We start from the raw sequence: 22,359 nt of genomic DNA on the forward strand, positions 1-22,359 counted from the left end.
AGATATATTTTTTTAAAAAAGAGGGGGAGTTTGGAATGATCTCAGGACGTTTGTGTGTCACTCTCTAATTTAATATCTCTATGGGTTTCCTCCTCTCTACGTGGAACGTGTTAGCAGGCGAAGCGGTTCCACCCTAGAGATATGAACTATAGAGAACATAGCGTCATTCGGACTTGATGACACTTATTTCCTTGGCTAACTTTGAAAATTTCTTTTTCAAAAGTACTTTACGTACGTCTTTATTATGCAGCCTCCAGCCCTCATCTCCCCCCCCAAAAAAGCCTTCAAGCTCTTTATTCGTTTACCCGACATTTCGTGATTCTAATATTTTCTATCTCTAGGGTTCTTCAGCGCCGAAGGGAAGCCCGTGGCTGAAATCTCCTCCCAAAATGGCGGCCTTCCCTGTCACCGGAAGTGGCGTCGCTCCGTCCTTTGCCCGCCGCGTCTATGGTGTCTCCCCCCCCCCCCCCCGCTTGCAGGCGCGGCTCCGGCTCTTAACCGCGACGCCATGTAATTGCCGCCGTCGCCATGGAGCCGCCCGACACCAGGTAGCCACGCGGGGGGGGGGGTCTTGTAGCCACTGCGGGGTGGGCTGGAGGCTGCTTGGCAGGGCTGGCAAGGGAGAGGGAAGTGGCCAAAGCCACGGACTCTCCCCCCCTTCGCCCGGATAAACAACGCCCTCCAGGCGTGACGTTGCTTGGCGCCGTTAACCACACACCGTGACGTCACCGCAGCCCACGACGTCACTTTCCAACAACTTAGAAGGCGCTTCTAATCAAAAGTATTTGAACAGAGGCTAGAGAGAAATGTGCATTTGCAAATAGACCTCTTTTTTTAAAAAAAAAAAAAGTGGATTTACTAGTAAATCTGAAGCCTCAAGAGGACTAGAAAATCTCAAGCCTCAAGAGGACTAGAAACTTGATTTTCGATTTAAATTGAGGGGTCGGGGAGTTCAGCATTCGTTTTCCTTATTGCCATGGTAGGGGAAGGGTTTTTTTAAATGGCGTGTTGCGCCTTGTTACTTTTAATGTTTTCGATGCTGATTTTGTTTACCACGGCATTGGTTTGGATACTTTTTAATATTTGTATCCTTGCTGCTTTTAGCTTTTAAGGGTTTTCTTCGTAATGAGGCACAGGCCACCTTGGGTCCTTTCTAAGGGGGAAAGGCGGGGTAAAAATAAAATAAAAAGGGAGTCCTCCCTGAGCCAAACTCTTTGTCTTCTTCTTCCTCGATAATAAGTTCAGGAAAGTGTAGCTGCATTAGGGAAGGGGATATATTTTTGTATCTCAGGAGGATGCCTGGATCGGGAAAAATCGTATTGCAACATCCTTCCTGGTCTGTATCGCTTTCGAGAAGGGACCGAGGAGACAGGAAGAAGCTGCTTCTGTTGACCAGAAGAGGTTCCAGTTCTTCTTTTAAACGGCCATTTAGGTTGTAACCCCCCAAAACCCGACACAATCATGTCAGATGGCACCCACAAAGCAGAACCAAGAGCCTCCATCCTTCTGTCTTGCCTATAAGAAGTCACAAGAGTGGTGTCACAGCTCTTATATAGCCTCCCCCCCTGGTCTGACTAATCCCGCCTCCTCTAGGCCCCGCCCCTTAAAGGGGAGACCCTTAAAGGGACAGATCACTAATGAGCAGTGCCACCCTCTTGTGAAACTGTGGTGATGATGGAGACACAAAGGATGCTGAAAAAGTCCTAAGGTAGGGCTGGCATACTCTCAGGATTTTTTGCACAGGAGATGCTGGCTTCAGAGAGCGGTCCTTTGGGCTGGGTGTCAACTTCTCTCCCAAGTTAGACCAGGAATGGCTGAACAGGGAGTTCTGATTTTTGCTGGCCGGGCTCAGCTCATCTGGGTGTCTTGGCTGTTTCTTCCCAGGGTTCTCCTTCCCTCACCGGCAGAAACTCCGGATCCCCCGTTATTGAATGAGGCTGTAAGCGCTCCACTGCCAAATCTAACGCCGAGACATCAAGAACTCATCCCGACTCCTTGCGGTCCTGTAAGTACCAGAGTTTCCAAAAGGTCTCTTAACACAAGCATGCGCAAAGGGGTGCGGGAACGCTTATGCCAGTGCGGGTGGACAGACAGGCACACGCTCCCTCACTGCTTCGCGCATGCACCAGAGGCTCAGTCGGTCCGCGGTGCCAAAAACGTTGGGGACCGCAGCATTAAACCACAGAGAGCGACATGGGTGGAGCTTTCTGAGTCCCATGGGAACTGCAAGGCATTCGGGAACTGGTAGTCTCTCCATTCGTTAGGCTGTGTGCCTCTTAGGAAGCTACTGGCCCCAAATGCTTTGCAGTTCCCAGGGAATTTAGAAAACACTACCCACATCCTTTTCCATGGTTTAATAATTGTCATGGTAGAAAGAGAGACTGGGTAAAGAGCAGGCATGTATTTGAAACCTCTCAGAATTTTTCTTTTTTTGCTCAAGTTATTTATTAATTTCATTTTATTTCCTTCCTTTCCATCCTGCTTCCCCCCCACCCCCAGTTGTTGGTAATAAGGTGGACTGGTATGCAGACATGGCCTAAACCAGCCATATAGAACATATGATCCTCAGATGATTGATTCCAAACCTTGGGCTCCAAGACATTCTTGGACTGCAGCTCCCAGAAGCCCTTGCCAGCCCAGCTAGTGGTCAAGGCTTCTGGGAGTTTTAGTCCAAGAAAATCTGGAGGACCCAAGGTTGAGAACTACTGCTCTAAGGTACTGTTAGTTCCCATAATCCCATTGGATTTATTGGGTGCTTAAATCTAGCAACATTTGGAAAGCCTTAGATTGCTCACCCCAGTATTTATTTATTTTATTTATTACATTTATAGTCCTCTCTCTCTGCTCGTTACCTCCTCTCAAACGTCCCGATGAATTAGGCGCTGTAGTCGCCGTCCACCCCTCTTTTCCTACTTACTGGCAAAGCTGCTCAGAAACCGTGTGCATGCGTGTGCTCCCAATTACAGATCAAACCATGGGCAGAACTATCCGCTCCGGTCAAGATCTACTTCTGCATCACCCTTATCTCCCTGTTGAGCATCATTGGGCTCACGGTAGAGAACCTCGTCCAGCAGAAAGACGAAGACTTCCCCGTTTCTCTCATTCAGCTAATTGGAGTCGGTAAGGAAGAACCAAGACAGGTGGGAAAGAAAAAAATAAAATAAAATTGATGGTTGGGCAAAAGGTGTTCCTGGAAGAAAACCACACCCCCGTTGACATTTGGGAAAAGCTGTTCTGTTTGCGCCCTCCGTCAGTCTTGCGAGGGGGAAACCCCTTGTTTAGACTTAACAAAAAATAACTTTCTTTTTTTTATGGAGGAGGAGTGACTTGGACGTATTCCTAGCGATGAGACAAATGAGCATTTTATGCATCTGCTCTCCCCACCCCCACCCCCACCTCTATTCTGGAGTTTTTCTGTTTCTCTTGATATCACAATGTCACTTTAGCAAAGGAATCCTCGCATGGTGCAACTCTGGGTGGTTGGGCAACACTCAGCCCTTCGTCTTTTCTAATGTCAACAACCCATCAACCTTTAAAAAAATGAAAATGAAAACAGTGAGTTATTTCGCTGCCTGCCTGTTATATTTCACAAACTGCTTGTGGGCGGCCTTGGTCTGTTCATATTTCACAAGGGCTGCCCTTTAAATTGTTTGACTGTTGGACTCTTGGGCGGAGAAGCCGATGAGGTCAAACCATCAAAGGCTATCTGGACTTGGCAGAGATTTTCGGAGGGGCGAGACCGATGAGCTACCCAGGGTCCTTTAATCAAAGTCCCAACTCACTGGCAGAGGCTCCCGCCTTGCAGGGAGAAGATCCTCAGCAGTTTAAAAGGACCAGGGAGGAGATGATGGGAAGTACTCCTTAAGGTTGTGCTCTTTGGGGGTTCTTTTGGCACGGAGGGGGCTCCAGCTCCAGAATTCTCCAGTTCGAAATTCTGGGGGTTTCGGCCTGCAAAGACACAACTACAGAACTGGCCTTTCACTCACCTGAAACCAGGCCTACCTCCCAGGTCACATGACCCACTCAGGCTTTCACTTCCTGTTAAACCCAGGCCATGAGGTCCTTCTATCCATGCCTCCTTTAGCGATCTTGTAAGATAGATAGCAGCCTGTGCCAGCTAGCAGAAATGTGACTGGACGAAAGAGGAGTGGTCCGTGATCCCAGTTATTAACGGTTTAAGATATTGGCCCCTCAGATCTGCATACAGAGGGCATCCGGCTAGCTTGAATGTTGTGTCCTCCATCTTAGACCATCCTGCTAGACAATATTTACCTGCACCGTTTTGGTCCATATAGCCTCCCTAAATCTCTTCAGGATGTGAGGGTAATTTGGCTGTGACATCTGCCACCTGTCCCAGATAGGAGTGTACCATTCTTCGGTCAAGGGTGGTGTTAATGTTTAAAAAGAAAGAAAGAAAAAAGCAATCTTTTGCACTGTTCCTGGGCATTCTAGTTCTTCTGGAGGTGCCCTCCGTGGTGCCTACTGAGTCGTGGGACTGTGATTCCCAGGTCTTTCTTAAAGCAACACGCCATACTTTGAGGGCATGTGTGGTGGAATAATAATTCTTCCCCCCCCAAAAAACCAAAATCGTGCCAGCAAAAAACTGAATTCTGCCACCATGGTTTAGTGACTGAGCAAACAAGCAGTGATGGGCTCTGAACGGTAACGGTGCATTATCCATATTTAGTGAAATACAAAATGTATATAAATCATATAAAGAGGAGTGTAAAAAAGCAACAGCAATAGCATCCTTCTGGTTTTGGATGCCAGGCCTCACAGAATGACAGTTGGGACATGCTTCAGACCTACCTGTCTTGAGGGCTAGAACCTTAGTCTTTTTTAAAAGGCAGCAAACACATAGCTTCATTCTGCTCTTACCATCCTGATCGTGGCAACAGATCGTACCAATGAAACAGAAAAACGTCAGCCTCTCCGGGGGAGAACAGATCGCTCTTAAAAGTCGTGCCTGTTCCAGATTGCATAATGTTTTAAATAACCATCTGTCACCTTTTAGCACGATTATTAACATGATTGGACAGGGCATAAATTTGGGAGCGATTTTGTTTGGGCTCCAGCCATAAAAGATAAACATTCCTTATTCTTATTGCTAAATAAAGATGCTGGGCTTTGCGGGGAGGGGGTGGGTGGGTAAGGAGCTCGGCTGCTTCCAGAAAACAGAAGATAAAGGGGTTGCTTTGAAGTGTAAAATCTAGATTGCTTGGACAGACAAGCAGGATGGAGTCCATAAGCGATATGGTGGCCGGGCCCAAAGATTGGTACAACGTCTGGCCTTCCCGCTTGTCAAGTCTCCGGGCATATTCTGGCAGCCATCAAAGGCAGGCTTGTCACCCAAAACAGCCTTGTGCTTCCATCTTCTTACTACCATCTAACCGAAGGGGAGTTGAACCATTGAGTGCCTCCAAAGTTTGGCCAGACAGTCATTCTCACCAGTGAGAAAGGTTTTAAAGAGAGCCCTTTACATGTTTCTCCACTTATTGCCAGTGGTGAGACGGAGCAAACATCGGCCTTTCAGCCTCAGTTCAACTTGTAAGAAGGAGAGATCCTTATTCGGTTGGGTCTTGCTCCTTGCAATGTTGACTTATGGATGTTCCCTCACTGAGTGACCAAAGCTGTATCATGGATCACTCTGGGAAAAGTTACTTCTTTGGCCTGTGGTTTTCAAAATCCCCCTTAACCAATCCGGCATATTTTCCAATTCAAAAAAAGCAACATAGTTTGCATAATTATGTTGTAAACCACCCAGAGAGCTTTAAGCGCTATGGGGCAGTAAATAAGCCGTGTGTTTTGCTTTTTTGCTTTGAATTTTCGGTGGCCACGCTCCTGTTACTTTGGAGTAGGCCCATTGAATCAGTAGGGATGTGGTGGTCTGCTCCACCGTAAGTTCCACTGAGTCCAATGGTCCTACTCTGTTCAAGGCGTACTTCAGCTTCAAAATAGAGTAGGCCCATTTGACTCAGTAGAACCGACCGATGAGTTGACTCACCACGGCCCCACTGATTCAATGGGCCTGCGCTAGTGTGATTTATTATAAAACGCCACAGGATCTTGGCCAGGGTGCTTTGGCTCTGTTGAAGTGATCCTGGCTCAGTGTGTCTTCAGAGGCTGGAAAAGTTCCTTTTTTAAAAAATCAGCTTCTAGAATCTCCCAGCCAGTGTGAGCACTGTCCCCCCCCCCCAAAAAAAACCCACAAAAAAACCACACACACACACCAGGGACCTTCCGCTGGCTACTTCCTCTCAGCCTTTTCTTCCTGCCCTTAAATCAAAGAAAACTCCCAACTTTCCAGACATGTCCTAAGGAGGAGGAATGAGGGATGCTCCTTCTAGCCGGTGCCCAGGAGATAAACGAACGCCATCCGTCTAAGCAAATTTCAAATATAATACGTAACAGGGGAATAAATATCTGGGCTGACGTCAGAAAGGTCCAGCTTCCCATGCAAAGCTGGCAGTTTTTCATGCTCTGTGCTGGTCAGAGAAGAGTAAAGGGTTTCTTTCTCCTACCCGGCAGTTTTCTGCATTTACTACGTGAGCCGAGGGATCCTCCAGGAGAACCGCCAGGAGCTCAGCGTCTTTATCCTCTCCATCGTGCTGGTCGTACTGCGCTCCGTCGTCAACTTCACTGTGCTCCCTGCCAGGCAGAAGCCGAAGTTGCTTGTGAGTCCGTGAGCAGACATCTCCAGAGACCCCCACCTTGGATCCGCTCCATAATAATACTTTAAAAAAAAAGAATTGTATGTCAATTCAAGTCAATTCTGATTGATGGTGACCCTTTTTAGGGTTTTCCAGGTAGAGAAAACTCAGAAGGGGTTTCCCATTCCGTTCCTCCAGGGGGAGCCCTGGGACTGTGCAGCTGGCCCAAGGCCACCCAGGCTGGCTTTTCTCCCTGGAGGAGAATCGAACTCCCAATCTCTGGCTCCACAGGCCAGAGGCCTAACCCACTGAGCTATCCATGCCATGATATATTATCCTGGCAACCATGGACATTATAGTCTCAGACAGGAGAGGCGTCTGAATATATATGTCAGTTATTGTGATTTTTGTTCAATACTGAAACATTAACAAAGCATGTGAGACCAGAGAGGCCCGTTTGTGTAAATGGGAATAATTTCCAGATGCACCTAGTGAGAATAAGCTGTTCATTTTTTCTTGGTAGTCCCTGAAAAAGGAAACTTTTCCCAGCGTTGGCCCAGTTCTCGAATACTTCCCAGAAAATGTCATATAAAAAAATAAACCTCTTATTCCTATGTAGCAAGAAAACTGTGCCTTTATGTGAGACTCTGCTCTGAAACAAAATGGCCTTACTTGTTTTAGCAAAAAAAAAGAGAAGAAATGCTAATGATCAGCTTCCCCCCCCCAAAAAAAAACACGAAGTGCCTAGCAGCCCTTCGAGTCACTTGGAGGAGCTGGTACTGGCCAATACGTCCTGCCTCCCCAAGGCCCCCAGAGCTTGGCCAACTCTGCCCTCACAAAATGCCAAATTTTGGTGAGGCCACCAAGGAGAGACCCTTCTTGTTGTCCTTCTCAGACCCGTGTGTCCCATAGCTAAGACCCAGAGAAGGATCTCTTTCCCAGATTTTAGGGTGCAGAGAGCACCGGTCTCAGAGGTGATCCCCACGCCCTTCCACTCACACCGCTAGATCCCGACCCTTTGAGTGAGTTTCACCCACGTCCTTCTGTCCCGCTGTTCTCCCCCAGTGGATATGCCACGCCTGCCCTTGACCCCATCCCTTTCTCACCCAGCGGATGGAGTGTGACGGAGACCGCTCCGATGGAGGCGAGGGTGGGCCGCGGGGAGGGACGGCCCCTCCTGACTTAACGGGCTCCGTTTTTCTCCCTCCAGGCCCGCTTTGTCCTGATCCTGATCGTCGGGGCCTTTGACGTGATCTGCGCCGTCATCCTGATGCAGAGCGACAGCATGATGGCCTTCCGGGTGGGCGGGGCGTTGGAGAGCCTCCAGGCCCAGTACTTCATGCTGAACCTCTGCTTCTCCATGCTGACCTTCGACCTCCAGGCTCAGGTAGGGCTCGGGACAGAACCACACCGCCCCCTCAGCTCCCCCCTCTTTGCTGAACACTGTTGGGCTCGCCTCGATCAACTAACGAGGAATGCTGGCGTTTGTAATGACCAGAGATTTACTGGCCTGCCTTTCTGCAGAGACTTGGCCAATATAGGAAGCTGGCACAATAGAAGCAGATCAAGTGGCTGAATCCCCAGCAAGGGGGAAGAGTCCAGAAAAATAACTCCCTGGCTTTGCTCTTGTGTCACAAACTCTCCCGTCCTTTGGCATGGGATCCTTTTGGCAACCTTTGGTTGCTTTTACGAGATGTGGGTCCAAAGAGATCATCTGTGCAATGAGTCTTTTCAAACATGTGATCCATGAACCATCCAGCTAAAGATGCAGGGAGCAGGATATAGCCTCTCCTTGCTTCCTTCTCTCCTCCCCTCCCCTCTTTTGTAGAGTAGATCTTTGCTCTAGATGGGTGGGGTATAAATCTAATAAAATAAAAATAAATAAGATATAAATTCTGCTTCGCCAGCTCTGCTTGTGTGTTCTGCTTCTTATCTCGACCCGGGAGATCTCCTTTCTGCACAGCGTCCTCTTGACCGTTGGGATTCTTTGGGCTGGCTTGAAAGTCACATGCGGCATCATTGCGGTGAGTGTTTCCTGAAGCCGGGGGGGGGGTCCCGTTTCCTAAGGCCAGGGTCACCCATCTGGTAAGGAGCTGGTATGGGGAAGAAGCTGCCTTAGCTCTGTCCTTGATCCACTCACACAGGCTTGGATGCTCACCCTCTCCTCCTCTAAAAGAGGAGGAGCAAGTCTGCCCTCGATCCGGCGCACAGCGAAGGAGCTGCCCTGCCTCTGCCCTGTTAAATAGGATCACGTCAATGGGTCACACCAGAAACTTAGGAAGATCATAGGCTCCTTTCAATGGGAAGCCGAGACGGTCAGAGCTAACGGAGATGCAGAAGGTCCCCTCCCTGAAACCAATCATGTCGCCTGAAGTTATTCAATGCAATTCATGCTCTCTTTTCCCCAGATCTTAAAAGAATTAAAACCTCTCGCCTGGATTTTTCTGGTTCAAAATTTACCTGAAGTGGCTTATCTCGCCTACCTGCTCTACACGGTAAGTCCTACCAAGAAGAAACACGGATAATTCTTCCATCATGAAGTCGCTTACCCTCGGGACACCAGCAAAGCATCTCCCACCTTCGCTTGGGCTCCGGAGCAGAAGTTCCAACGGGAGAGGTTCCTTCTCAAACCTGCCCAGAACTGACCGACTCTCCCCTGAAGGCATCCGGACACCACCTTAACTATGTTTTTGCAAACTTTGAACTAAGGTGGGAGACCTCTTTCTGACTCCATGATTCTGGGATTCTGGGGGAATTCTAGAATGCTGGTTTCTCCCTCTCCGTTCTGTTGCCCATTACAATTGTACATTATGGGTGTGACAGGCGATTTTTCTCTTCCCCCCAAGGTGGTAACCGACTGGGGCCGAGGGAATTCGTACGCCCTGGAAGCTGCCGTGATCACCTGCTCCTGCATCTCTGTGGGCATCAAAGGCGTCCTTCTCTGGGCGCTGTTTCACGTCTACCGCAGCTTTGGGCAAGGACTGAGAGAAAGGAGTGAGTATTTTGGGCAGATCTGCTAGTGGGATACAAGGGGACTGGAGAAGAAGTCATTTTCGTGTTTTGCTCGTGGCTGGCACCCGAGTAGCTGGTCGGCTAGTGGCCAGTGGCCACTGTGTCCCGGCCAGAAAGTTCCAGTTAAACCACATCTTTATCCTGCCGTCAAGGGCTTGTGAGAGCTGTTGAAAATGGCAAGAGGTTGGCCATGGCTCTCTGATGGGTGGGAAAGTTGGCAGTCGGCAGTCAGGGCAAAACCCGCTGCGGCCGTTAAAGTCTCCCTGATAGGATGGGATGCGGGGCTCCCGACCATTCCTTCAGCCTGTTTCTGTCTTCCTTTTCAAAGAGAAATGAGCAAGATTCTGAACCCTCTCTTCCTCCCTCTCTGCGCAGTGTTTTCTTCCTATGGAAGGATCGATTCCTGAAAGGAACACGTCTCGCCACGATGCTCTTATAGAGCGAAAAGGGACTCCAGGAGGATCTGCTCCCTGACCTTCCCCAAATCCGGGCTTTGGGAAAGCCAGGCTGAGGTGGGTCTCACCCGCCCGGTTCCGTCAAAGAAGCAACATCTGGTGTCCATCACTGAGCCTCCGCTCATTGGGTTGTTCTCGTTGACCTGTGGGACTCCCAGCCTCATGGGTAATCAGTATTACTTCACTGTGTCCCATTTTTCAGAAACATGGAGTCGGAGGTATCACATAACGAGCTGTGGCGGCTCATGATCAATGGGGCAGCATTTCCCTTCGCTCCGATTCCCCATCTGAATTAATACAGGCTTGATTTTGCCTGAAAAGTTACGTTTCTGGACTACAGCCTCCAGCCATGTTGGCCAGGGGAGAGGGGGAAGCGGCTTCCATAGTTCAGAAAAGTAACTTACCAAAACTCTGATCTTCCTGGCTGCCACAGGCTAGGTAGATCCTTTACCCAGGCTAAAGTACCACACTTTTCTCCAGACCGGCCTCCCTCTGGACGTGTGGTCTTAACTCCCTCCCTGCTTCCCTGGGGAAAGGCAATTAGTTGCTTTGGGGCTGCCGAATGCCTTAGAGTCACTCTGGATTCGTCCGCAAACCCCAGACGCTCATCTAATCACAATCTGCTCAGCAAGGAGACGCAGGCTGTACGTTCCGAGCTGTACACACCTCCACAAAAATTGCAGATCCGGCCATTTAATGGATTGCCCTGTTTTGAAATCCCAAACGCGCCGTCACTTCTGGAAGTTCCCCCGCTAGCCTTTCGGCCAAAACTTCCAAGTCCTCCCGGCAAGCGCTTTGGCAGTTTGCTCGCGCCCGTTGTAGCTGTGTGGCTCGTTTCTTGCTAAACTGGTTTCACGATGGGGGGACAATGACACCGGAGCTGACCTGCCCTCAAATCTTTAATTTCGCTGCCTCCTTTCGGAATAATCGAGCACCTGCCATGAGGGCGCACCCTTGAATGTGCTATTTCACAGCAGAGTGGTGTTTGTTTTTTAAAAAAATGTTTATTACTGTCATTTCAAAGCTTTGTTATTTTGCTAAAAAGCATCAGGAACAGTAATTTATTAAAAGGTTTGTTACTAGCCTTGTATTTTCCAGTAAAGTGTGAATCTCACCTACTGGAGTTGTTGATTTTTTTTAAAACCACACTTATCCAGACAGAAAGCAATTTATTTTTTTAAAAAAATCCCTGAAATGTTCAAGTAACATATTTATAGTTAGTTAGTTAGGCATCCTTCAGTCTCGAAAGACTATGGTAGCGTGCTCTGTATGGAGGGCTTGGAACAGCGCCTAGTGTGGCTGAGAAGGCCAATTCGAGAGTGACAGTCCCTTCCACACTGAAGACAAACCCAGTCTGTCCCCTGTCCGGCTCCCTGGTTTTGCTGCTTATGTGACTTCCTCTTTGCCTCGGCCTGCTGGGCAAGAGTCTCTTCAAATTGGGAGAGGCCGTGATGCACTGCCTGCCTCCAGGCTGAACGGTCAGATGTCAGGGTTTCCCATCTGTTGAGGTCTATTCCTAAGGCCTTCAGATCTCGCTTGCAGATGTCCTTGTATCGCAGTTGTGGTCTCCCTCTGTGGCGCTTTCCCTGCACTAATTCTCCATAGAGGAGATCCTTTGGAATCCGACCATCAGCCATTCTCACGATGTGCCCAAGCCAACGTAGGCGTCGCTGTTTCAGTAATGTATTCATGCTGAAAATTCCAGCTTGTTCTAGGACTGCTCTGTTTGGAACTTTGTCCTGCCAGGTGATGCCAAAAATCCGTCGGAGGCAACGCATATGGAAGGTGTTCAGCTTCCTCTCCTGCCTTGCACAAAGGGTCCAGGACTCACTGCAGTACAAGAGTGTGCTTAGAACACAGGCTCTATAAACCTGAATCTTCGTATGTGTCGTCAGCTTCTTATTGAGCCATACTCTCTTTGTGAGTCTAGAGAACATGGTGGCTGCTTTGCCAATGCGTTTATCCAGCTCGACATCTAGAGAGAGGGTGTCAGAGATGGTTGAGCCGAGGTACACAAAGTCATGAACAACCTCCAATTCTTGTGTGGAGATGGTAATAGAGGGAGGTGAGTCCACGCCCTGGCCCATGACTTGTGTTTTCTTCAGGCTGATTGTTAGTCCAAAGTCTTGGCAGGCCTTGCTGAAATGATTCATGAGTTGTTGGAGGTCTTCAGCAGAGTGGGCAACAATGGCTGCATCATCTGCGAAGAGGAAGTCCCGCATGCATTTCAGTTGGACATATTTATAAATCTCACACCAAAGAGACAGCAGCCTCTGTATCTCCTAGCTTATGTCGGCAGTTCCTAATGGTTTACGAGGGCAAGCTGGCTGTTTCACCGTTTGCAGACGAAAGACTTATCTTTGCTTTCATAATGGCCTGCCCGGAATTACTTAATACCTGTTTGCTGCGCCTATTACTGCTGCTCGGGAGCTGGGTAGAGAAATTTCCACCCTGGAGGTCAGCAGGAAAGATTACACAACGTATTTACTCTTGAGGTACACTGCCAGATCATTTATTTTCTCTGCCATAACAGTTTCCCTTTTATGCACCCTCCCGCCTGGTGTTATATCAGCGATATGTCAAAACAGGTGCACATCACGATAGGCTTGTGATAAATGAATATCCAGAATGCTCTTTTAAGTGGACAGATGAGAAATATGGTGCATCTTTACAAGGACAGCCTCCCTGGTTAACGGTTTGCTTCCCATTTAATTTCTTAAAAAGGGTGAAGGTAGGAACCAAGGATCGAGAAATGGGAGCCACACACAGCTATGCACCTTCCCTCCGGCCACCGGGTAATCTAATCCCTGGGCACACACGGACACCCAACCACTGCGCCACGCAAACTTTGCAAAAAAAAAAAAAAGTTTATTGAAAAGATCTGGAAAATAGTTACGCTCTCAGCAATATTTAACAAGTTTTCAAAGCACTTAATAATATGAAACAATCAGCTTCCCCCCCCCCCATTTTAAAAAAATTCCAAATTCTGGGCAGGCAGGGTCTTTAATGTCCGTTTCACCTCTTTTGCGAAAAGTTGACTAGCAAAAACCGGTGATGCACCACCACCAGGCCTACAAAAATCTCTTATTCCTCCTGTCACCAGCTTTCCACCCGGCCCCTTTCCTCCAGCATCCGTCCCACGGGCTCTGTTTGAGGATGCTGGGAACAAGCCCTGAAGAGCTTGAGACCAGATTCATAGGAGAGAACTTCCCCTGCAAGACGGGGCAGCTGCCTTTTAGGAACCAGCTGGTTACGGGTCCTCTCTAGACGTTGACTTGACGTGTCATGCTCAAGATCATCCTTACACATCATGGCGTCATCGGACAGCCCCCCCCCCAAAAAAAAGCCTTCCAGACAGACTCTCAAACCAGTGTCTCTGGGAGCTGATCAGTAAACGATGGTTCCCTTTTTCCTTATTCCTTTACTGAAACATGGAGAAGTTCACATATCTTAACACCCAACGAAGCAAACGGGCCAATCTCCTTGGTGACCTCCAGGCTTTTAGACTCTTTGGTCGAAATAACAGGTCAGAGAGAGAGATTTTTCTGCTTAACTTGACGGCACAGTTAAGGAGGCAGAGAAAAAGTGGCTTCCCCATTTACGCCGTCCACTTTAAAAGTCTTCTGCTCTGTCTTATTTGTTTGTCTGAAATTATTTTGGTATAAAATACCCCAAGCAGAGCTTAAGTAGCATTCACAAATGACAGAAGGGGATGATGACCTTAGAAACAGATTAGGGACAAGGGTTAGGGTCAAGGCAACTCAAGAAAGGGTTTCTCTGGGCCGCCCTCTTGACACCCGAGATCTTCAGTCAGAGCCCAGGAATAAGGTTCCTTCCGCGAGGGCTGCTCAACTAACTGAAAACCACGCCAGGAATCTCAAAGCACCAGAGCCAAGGAGGTGGATGGGGTTCGGATCTCAGCGCCTCGCCCCGTGTGGGTTGCCATGATCTTCGACTCCGTTGTGCCAACCCTCTCTCCTCCCAAAATTGAAAAGCAAAGTCCAGCATCTGTTCCTGGTGCCTGATCCTGGAAACGGGTCTGGATGGATTGCAGGAAAACAATGAGATAATGTGGGGTTTTTTTGTATGAAAACAATGAGATTTGTGTAATTTTTTTGGGGGGGGGGGAGCAAAAGAAAACGGTTCTGTGTCAATATCATACTTTGAATGCCACCATAACTGTACTCGTACTGTCTGAAGAAGAGGTGAATGGAGGTGCCCAGGAAGGTTGTTTTTCCTGCCAGCTTCCCCAGACCCTTCACTGTCCTGAAAAAGCATGGCTGGAAAAAAAAAGGTATTTTCAAAACCAGAAATCACCTTCTGGTCATTTCCTGATTTGATTTTTTTCCCCCTCTATGCCCCTTTTTTGGGGAATCAATGTAGACCTCGGTGGTTCCTGGGGTAGGATATTAGCCGCTAGATGCCCAAAGTCTGTCTGTCTTCCCAGGTTAAAAGCTGTGCCTTCGAATGATCAGACAAGCCACTTCGATAGACCTGGCCCTCACGCCATACTGGCCACCTCTAAAGCTGAGAAAAGCCACTGAATCAGGAACATTGGCAACTGAAAAACTCTGGGTAATAAAGATTTTATCATCTGATGGAATTGGTCTGGAGACAGGATGTACACATAAATCAAGGGCATATTATATAAAATATTTAGGTTTTTTTTTTTAAAAAAAAAGCCATTTCTTCCATACACTAAAAAACATTGATAGATTCCCCCCCCCCACTTAAGTACTGAATTGTTTTACTTTCATTTTTGATCATTGTCTAAAAAGAAACTCCCAAGTCTCCTAAATAAGGCGCACTGCATTTTGGTAAAAATTCTCTGTACTTGAGGTGCTCTGGCTATGCTACTGATCTTTCTACAAACATTGCAGTAACTCATGCGGAATGCTATGAAGCACATTTACCCTGTTTCTGAATTATTGCATCAAAAGTAAAACAAGGAACCATTTAAAAAAAAAACTAGCCTGGTCACCACTGGTGATCAGAAACTGCATGCAGGTGAGTCAATAGGCTATTGGAGGAAAGAGGGTGTCTAATGTACTTTTTCTGTGCATTTGGAACAGAAACGAAGCAGGTCCCCTCCATGCTCAGCACAGAAACACAATTCAGACTTTACTCCGACAGTCTACAGTAAGATATTTTTGCACGCTAATAGTAACATTTGTGCAAATATATATACTCTCATTCAGACCAACTTTTAAAACTTATCTCAAGCAGATCTGGATCCCGATGTTCTATTAAGACAAAAACATTGCAAGAAAAGGTTGCTTTTTACACAAGTGCACGAACAGAGACACACTTGACGATGATGTCAAGCAGCTGACACTACTGTCAAGACAGAGATGTGCAAAAATAAGGGGTGAGGAACAGAGCAGAATGAAGAGCGATGTTCAAGTGACAAAGGAAGAGGGCAGCGGAAAGATATTTTAAATGCCCCCTTCCCTAAAGTTAAGAGAGCTACAAGCCCTGGACCGAAATCCGTTTTGATTATTTAAGGTACGCCAAAGACCTTCTCACAGGTCAGCTGGAGATGCTTCAGGATCATTGCTGAGGGGGGGAACAGGATGGGACAGGTAGCATCCAAATGTAAAACCTGAATATCAAAGGCCTGGTCTACTTTTGTGCGGCTGAACTGTATATTCAAGAACAGACAGAACTGTTCTACTTAAGAACAAAAGAGGAAATACCATACAGTATTTGAGCCTTCCCCCTTAGAAAAGAAACCCAAATCCACACCTTCATCCCAAACCTAGCCAACTTTTAATAGTAAAGATGGGCTACCCAGTTTTTTTCTGGTCCATCTCCAACTCGCAGGCTGTCTTCTAGCATCTCAAGCTGGGCAAATGTGATCTCCTAACCGTCTCCTTTAAGGTATTTCGCCCCCTCATTTCTCCGAGGACGGAGATCCAGCCGGAGTCTCAATGAAAACAAAAATAATGAAGTGCTTTGGGGTTTAATAAATACATTTTTTAAAAAAATCTGTGGAATCCATTCCTAGAGCAACATTCTGGGTAAAGCTATACGTATACAAAAGCTAGCCTTGTTTGTAACTTTTTCAGTCCTCCAGTAATTGCCTAACCTTGAACAGGCTCTGCTTTTTTGACAGCTTTCTCTTACCTTAATCAAAACCATGTGCAATTTAAAAAAAAATACATTTGCAACCAAGAAATAGAATGTTTCTCAAAAACAAATGCAGGAGGTATTTTAAAGGAACAAAAACCACCGTGTCCTGAAGGCACCAGAGGAAAATACGCCCGGAATGTCTTCTGATTAGACACTCATTATCGAAAGGACTCATTAAAAGCACCATCAACTTCACGGTAACCTGAATTCAGGAGGCATTTGAAGGATCCTTCCCCTCAAAAACGCTCGCCAGCCAGAGTTTGCCGGTGCCAACCCAAACGGGAGTCACCGATATGTGCCTGCTTGTGTGGACTTTTAACGGTACAGGAAAACATCCTTGCTTTTAAAAGCACACACGAACCAAGCGAGCCTATCGGGAGGATCTTCATGCCACGGATTCTCGGGGGGAGCCCCGTAGGATCGCTCAAACGACGGGAGCAAAGGGGGCAGCCGCACCTCGAGCTGGCAAGGAGGGGGTCCTCCAGGACAGAAAAATGGGAGGGGCAAACGTCTGTGATGCAGACGTCCTGCCTGGAAGTGGTCAGCAAAGCAGGCGCACGTGGGCAGCTGTGGAGGGGGGACACGGCCAAGGCTAGGAAGAGGGCAGCTTCTGCCTCCTCGTCACTGAACTTACCTCTGCCACTTAAAAAAAAAGATGCTCCCCCAAAGCTGGAGGAGTAACTCTTGTGGGAAAAACGGCTACAGCAGGAAACAGAAACCAGAACGCGAGATGTGTGTGTGAATTTGCTGCCCCATGCTTAAGAGTTTGGATGGAATTTCAGCATCCCGCCATCGTCCGATGGACCACCTCCGGGGCCCATGGTCGGCACAAGAGCTCTGCCGTGCCATTGCTTCATAATCACAACCCAGCTTCATGCAAATGAACTTTCCAGAGTCCACCAACAGAACCATTAGGACCAGCTCCAGCCCGTTTTTGCCTCCAAAGCACCGCTGCATCTTTCAGTTATCTGCTTGGGATGCTCTCCTTATCTCAGCGCTGCCGTCCGAGCCTCCAAACACATGTCCTACGAAGTCCCACCAGCACACACTTCCAGATGCAACTGGAAGGGAGGGAGGGAGGAAGGGAGGAAGGAAGGAAAGGAGGAAGGGAGGGAGGAACCTGCTAGTTCTGATCAACGTCAAGAAGGCATCATGAACTTAGTACAGACGTCTGTCAGCAATGATGGCCTGAAGTTACTTCAAGACTTGTCTGTACAAAAATAACAATAAAAGGGGAAGGAGACAAAAGGTGATCAAAACACATTTCTTGGAAGGCTGAAGACAGGGGAAAATGAGGGGTCAGCAGGAAGCCCAGCCCGGCTGTCCATTCTCCCTTTTCTAACAGCCAGGTCTGCTGTGAACGCACAGACCTGCCGAGGGCGCCAGCGTGAGTGGATCAAAGGTCTGCCTAATCCACACACACACAAAACATTAGAGCTGGTAGAAGAATCTGAAACTCGCCAAGCGTGGAAATTGTCCTTGGTTTCAATAAGGTGTCTGCAAAACTTTTTTTTTTGGTAGAAAACACATTGCTCGGAAAACATGTGACACATTTTACAGACAAAACATTTCGCCCGACAAACGCAACGTGACTCTCATCTCCAGCCCTTTCAACAGACAGAAACAACATGATATCTGGCCGTCAGCAGAACAGACTGATATGAGGTACATTGCTGTCTTTTAAAAAAATTGTAATATACATTATATATATCTATATATATATATAGATATATGTATATTAACTTTATATTGGTCTACTCCCCGAAGCTACAGGCTTAAAAATACATTTTTGTACAGAGGGGGAAAGTGCCGCTTGTTCTCGCCTCCCGCCAAGTCTCTGCCGGCACTCAAAACTCTTCCTCTTCGTCCACCACAAAGTTATTTTGCTTCTTCCGGACGTTCCAGTGCAGACATTCGGCCAGGCTCTCAAACCAGTCACTCACAGGGTCTTGGAAACAGATGGAAGGGAGGGGGTAGCAAGAGGTAGTGATGCTGATACTGCAAGAAAGAGAAGCATCGCCCTGAATTAGTATGGATCCCAGGGAGGGAGAAAGCTAAGGATGGCGAGAACCTGGGCTGGGATCTCATGACTGCTAACGGCAGCTGCAAACGCCTGCAAAGAAAGCATCCCTGATTTCAAGCAGGATCTAATTAGGCAGGGGTCGGCCACGGCAGTCCTCTCAGCCAGTTCCACCCAATCAATCTTAAGGAAGAGCATCACTGGAGCAGAGGTTCAACTGCAGTCCTGCAGCTGAGACTCCACTCACAGTCTTCGATCCCAGTAGATTCAGGTCACCGCCCAGGCTGGATATTGACTCAACCTTCCAACCCTTTTCTGGGGTCAGTAAACTGAGCCCCCCAGCTTGCCGAGGGGGTGGACGGCGGGGCAATGTGCAGCCTGCAGAATAAACTGCAAAGCACCCAGAGACAGCTCGAAGCATTACGGGATGGGAAGTGTGATGATGGATTGCTGCGGACGTTAGAAGCTAGTCTTTCTTTAGGTGCTTTAACGAAGTAAAAGTTTGCTCCGGACCGGGTCATTGTTAATTTATGTCTAACATCTGCGGACGGAGCTGCTCTCTCTTCTGAAGCCCAAAATGGTCCCAGGGGAGGGGAGGGGAGATCAGGGGCCTCACCTGTCCCCGTGGCAGATTTCCTGTCTCTTTCGCCCATCGAACGAAACCCAGGCAGTGTTCCTGGCATCCGGAGACAGCATAATCTGAGGAGAGGAAAAGAGAAGACCGGTGTGGTTCCCGAGACCTCAAATGGGAGCTGGTTACAGGAAAACAGAGAAAAGGCAACTCGTCTTGGTGCTGCTGGATCGTTTCCCACTACAAGTGTGCGGATTTGTGACTTTGGATAACAACTCTCAAAATCCCCCAGGCCACACATGCTTTCTGTTAAGAGAGGGACTTATGAACACCAATTGCTGGGGGAAAAGAAAGAATGGGAAGGAGCTTTGCGGTGCAGTGGTTAAACTGCAATACTGCAGTGAAGACTCTGCTCAGGAGCTGAGTTCGATCCCATTGGGCTCGGTTAGCCAGCTCAAGGTTGACTCAGCCTTCCATCCTTCCAAGGTTAGTAAACTGAGTACCCAGCTGGCTGAGGGACGGGGAAGGCAATGTATAACCTGAGTAGTTAAACTGTAAATTGCCCAGAGAGTGCTTTACAACACCGGAGAAGGAAAGGTCTTTCTTCAAGATTATGTTCTTAAACATATGAAAAGGTCCTCTGGATGCCGCTGGACTACAACTCCCGTCAGCCTTAGGCCACATGAAAACATGAACTCCCAGCAGAAATGGCCGTACTTCCCCACCTCCATACTAAGGTGTTTCATTTCTTCCCAGGTTTCCAGTTCTAACGGAAATGCAGATCTAGCGAAATTGCCCAAGCACAGTTGTGATGATGGAATTCCACATCTCACAAGCTGGCTTGCTAGTGGCTTTTAATCTGGGAGTTGCCCAAATCTGGGCATGTAAGATTTCCCGCCCTTTAAAGCAGCCCATTTGTCTTAAGCCTGAGGAGGGGAGGGGAAACAGAAGCTTTTTAACCCATGACCCAACGGGTCGGCTTCTTTTCAAGAGCAGGATTGGGGTGTGAAACATACGGATCAGAAGGGAGCCCTCCCCCATCCCTTTGAACAGGTGGAGAAAAAGAGAGGGAGCAGAAGTCTCTAAAGAAACTGGCGGGTCCCTGCAGGAGGTGTGGAGGAAGCGGTTCCTGTGAGAACCGAGTCTGCTGGCCGACACCTTCTAGAGAAGACCGTGTGTAGGAGGCCCTTTCCATAAAACCAGTCTCCCAGGAAAACAAAAAGGCCATCACTTTTCAAAACAAATAACACTGCTAAACACTTTCCTAGAAACCTCTCCCAGGGATTTAAGCATGTTTTGGCACATCACTTTAAAAAAAGCGGTAATCCTTCTGTCTATTTGAACAGGAGGGGAGGGCGAGACGACAGAGAAGCAATCTGTACTTCTAATGCTTTGTTTGGCTGGACGTTACAGAAAATAGGCAGAGCAAGCGCCCTGCGGTGCGCCCGCCGGGGTGGGATTTTTAATTCTCATTGTCAGGAAGCCGAAGGAGAACGTACCTTCAGCTCTACTCCAGCAGGAACGACGATGGGCCGGAAAGACAGCGAGTGGGGGCAGATGGGGGTGATCATGATCGCTGGGACGTTTGGGTGGATCATGGAAGCCCCCGCCGCAGCTGCGTAGGCTGTGCTGCCCGTCGGGGTGGAGACGATGACACCTGAAAGGGAGAACAAGGAACAGGTGACCTCTGCAGCCTCTCCCGACCCTCGCATGCTCAGGACCCAAAACATTTATGATTTCTTCATCACTTCTATATCTCACTTTCCAGCTGATGGGCTCAAGACAGCAGGGGTGGTTTTCTGACTCCCTACTTTATCCCCCCCAAACCAATCCTGCAAGGTAGACCAGGTTGAAAGAGCATGGCCACTGAATGAGTTCCAGGGCTCAGATGAGACTTGAGCCCCCTTCTTCAAGTCTGTCTGGCGCTCCAGACCGCTACACCCCTGAGAAAATGGAGACCAGCCTCACCGTCCCCCTGCACTGTGGTTATTAGATGCCCATCTAAGAAGACATCCACGTTGGAAAGATAGGACGAAGGGCCTCGATCCACAACAACTTCATTCAGGACCTGCCAGATAGAATAAACTCAACATTATATTCAACGTTTTCACTAAAAAAAAAATGTGTAGATTTATTAAGTAATGATGATGATGTGCTGTCAAGTCAATTCTGACTTGTGGCTAACTTTTACAGGGTTTTCTGGGTAGAAAAGACTCAGAAGTGGTTCAGCATTCCCTCCTTCTGGGGAGGGATCCCTGGGACGGTGCAGCCGGCCCAAGGCCACCCAGGCTGGCTCACGGCCATGGCAGGGAATCAAACTCACAAACTCTGGCTCTGCAGCCAGAGACCTAAACTATTCAGGCATCATCTTAGGTCTTGGAAGTTTTTTTTTTTAATGGGGGGGGAGCTGTTTACACCCCCAAGCTGGATTTTAATATCTACAGGTCCATACAGTCATTTGTGAGACAATTCCACCCACCAGCCCAGGAGCAGAACTGGGGAGGATGCCAACGTGTTTTCAAGAGGCATATTCCGAAAGCTTCGTCCAGATCCATGCAAGAGAAAGAAGCCAAACACTTGGGAAGAAATGTAACTTGGGGAAGAAAGCAGAGAGCTCTCTCTTTGCTCCCCTTTACCCATCTGCAGTGAGAACACATCATCAAGCACGTTTGGGTTGGGGAGAGCAGCGACGTGCAGCCCAGTTACCTGATACTGAATCGCCTGCTTGAACCCTTCCTTGTTCATTTCTAGAGTCGGAGACATGACTCCGTTCTCTTCGATGCCATTCTGGATCCTTGTTTTCTTCTCCCGGTGCTCCTTGACGACTTTCACTTTAAGCCTGCTTCGGAGGACCAGCGCTGCGTTGCCTGCAAAAGGGGGATATTTTTCTTATTAGGAATATAGACATTTACAGAAAGTTTCTTTAAAAAAATGTAGGAGCGGCCTATGCCAGAACCACGTTTCATAAAATCACAGAATCATGGAGTTGGAAGGGGCCTAGAAGGTTGAACTCCCTGCTCAAGGCAGGAATCTAAATCAAAGCAGATTGGGCAGAGGGTGGCCCCATTTTCTCTAGAAGGCCTCCAGGGTTGGAGCGCTCACCCCCTCCCGAGGTCATGGGTTCTGTTGTCGTACTGCTCTAACAGTTAGGAAGTTTTTCCTGATATTCACCCAAAATCTGGCTTCCTGTCGCTCGAGCGCATTCTTAGGTGTCCTGAACTCCAGGAGGATCAAAAACAGATCCCGCCACCTCCTCTGTATCTCCTATCTCCCCTCCGTCTTCTTTTCTTAAGGCTAAACCTGCCCAGCTGTTTCCGTCTTTCTTCCTAGGGCTCGTTTTACAGCCTCCCCCGATCATCCTGACTTATGTTTTACTGAATCATTTGTAAAAGAAGTCATGAGTGTCCTGCATTCACCAAGATAGGATAAGAAATATAACAGAGGTAAGACAGTCGCTAACAAATAAATAAGACACAGAGGCAGGGCCGTGTAGTGGTTAACAATACTTGACTAAGGAAC

General features: G+C 48.1%; 2 protein-coding genes across 10 annotated transcripts in view; one reads left to right on the forward strand and one right to left on the reverse strand.

The window, feature by feature from the left end:
• Window positions 1–465: 465 nt before the first annotated feature.
• Window positions 466–11,235, forward strand: LOC110073308 (uncharacterized). The gene is made up of 9 exons (XM_020782343.3): window positions 466–548; window positions 1,885–2,005; window positions 2,967–3,120; window positions 6,529–6,674; window positions 7,861–8,037; window positions 8,558–8,674; window positions 9,059–9,145; window positions 9,497–9,644; window positions 10,038–11,235. The coding sequence occupies exons 1-9, from the start codon at window positions 529–531 to the stop codon at window positions 10,067–10,069; spliced, it is 1,002 nt and encodes a 333-aa protein (XP_020638002.2). The 5' UTR covers window positions 466–528; the 3' UTR covers window positions 10,070–11,235.
• Window positions 11,236–12,964: 1,729 nt separating this feature from the next.
• NADK (NAD kinase) overlaps window positions 12,965–22,359 on the reverse strand; it is a 44,099-nt gene continuing 34,704 nt past the window's right edge. For all 9 annotated transcript variants that reach the window (XM_078379430.1, XM_072977626.2, XM_072977627.2 and 6 more), the window contains 5 exons: window positions 21,547–21,707; window positions 20,809–20,908; window positions 20,340–20,497; window positions 18,886–18,968; window positions 12,965–18,247 (listed from right to left, as the gene is read on the reverse strand). In XM_078379430.1, the coding sequence (XP_078235556.1) occupies window positions 18,097–18,247; window positions 18,886–18,968; window positions 20,340–20,497; window positions 20,809–20,908; window positions 21,547–21,707 (653 nt within the window). In that variant the 3' untranslated portion in view covers window positions 12,965–18,096. The remainder of the gene's footprint in view (window positions 18,248–18,885; window positions 18,969–20,339; window positions 20,498–20,808; window positions 20,909–21,546; window positions 21,708–22,359) is intronic.

The sequence above is a fragment of the Pogona vitticeps genome, chromosome 7 (genome assembly GCF_051106095.1).
Source record: "Pogona vitticeps strain Pit_001003342236 chromosome 7, PviZW2.1, whole genome shotgun sequence".
Lineage (NCBI taxonomy): Eukaryota > Metazoa > Chordata > Lepidosauria > Squamata > Agamidae > Pogona > Pogona vitticeps.

Coding starts and splice junctions, on each gene's coding strand:
- LOC110073308 (XM_020782343.3), top strand. CDS start 529: ATGGAGCCGCCCGACACCAG. Junction 549..1,884: donor ATGGAGCCGCCCGACACCAG/GTAGCCACGCGG, acceptor GTTTCTTCCCAG/GGTTCTCCTTCCCTCACCGG. Junction 9,645..10,037: donor GCAAGGACTGAGAGAAAGGA/GTGAGTATTTTG, acceptor CTCTCTGCGCAG/TGTTTTCTTCCTATGGAAGG.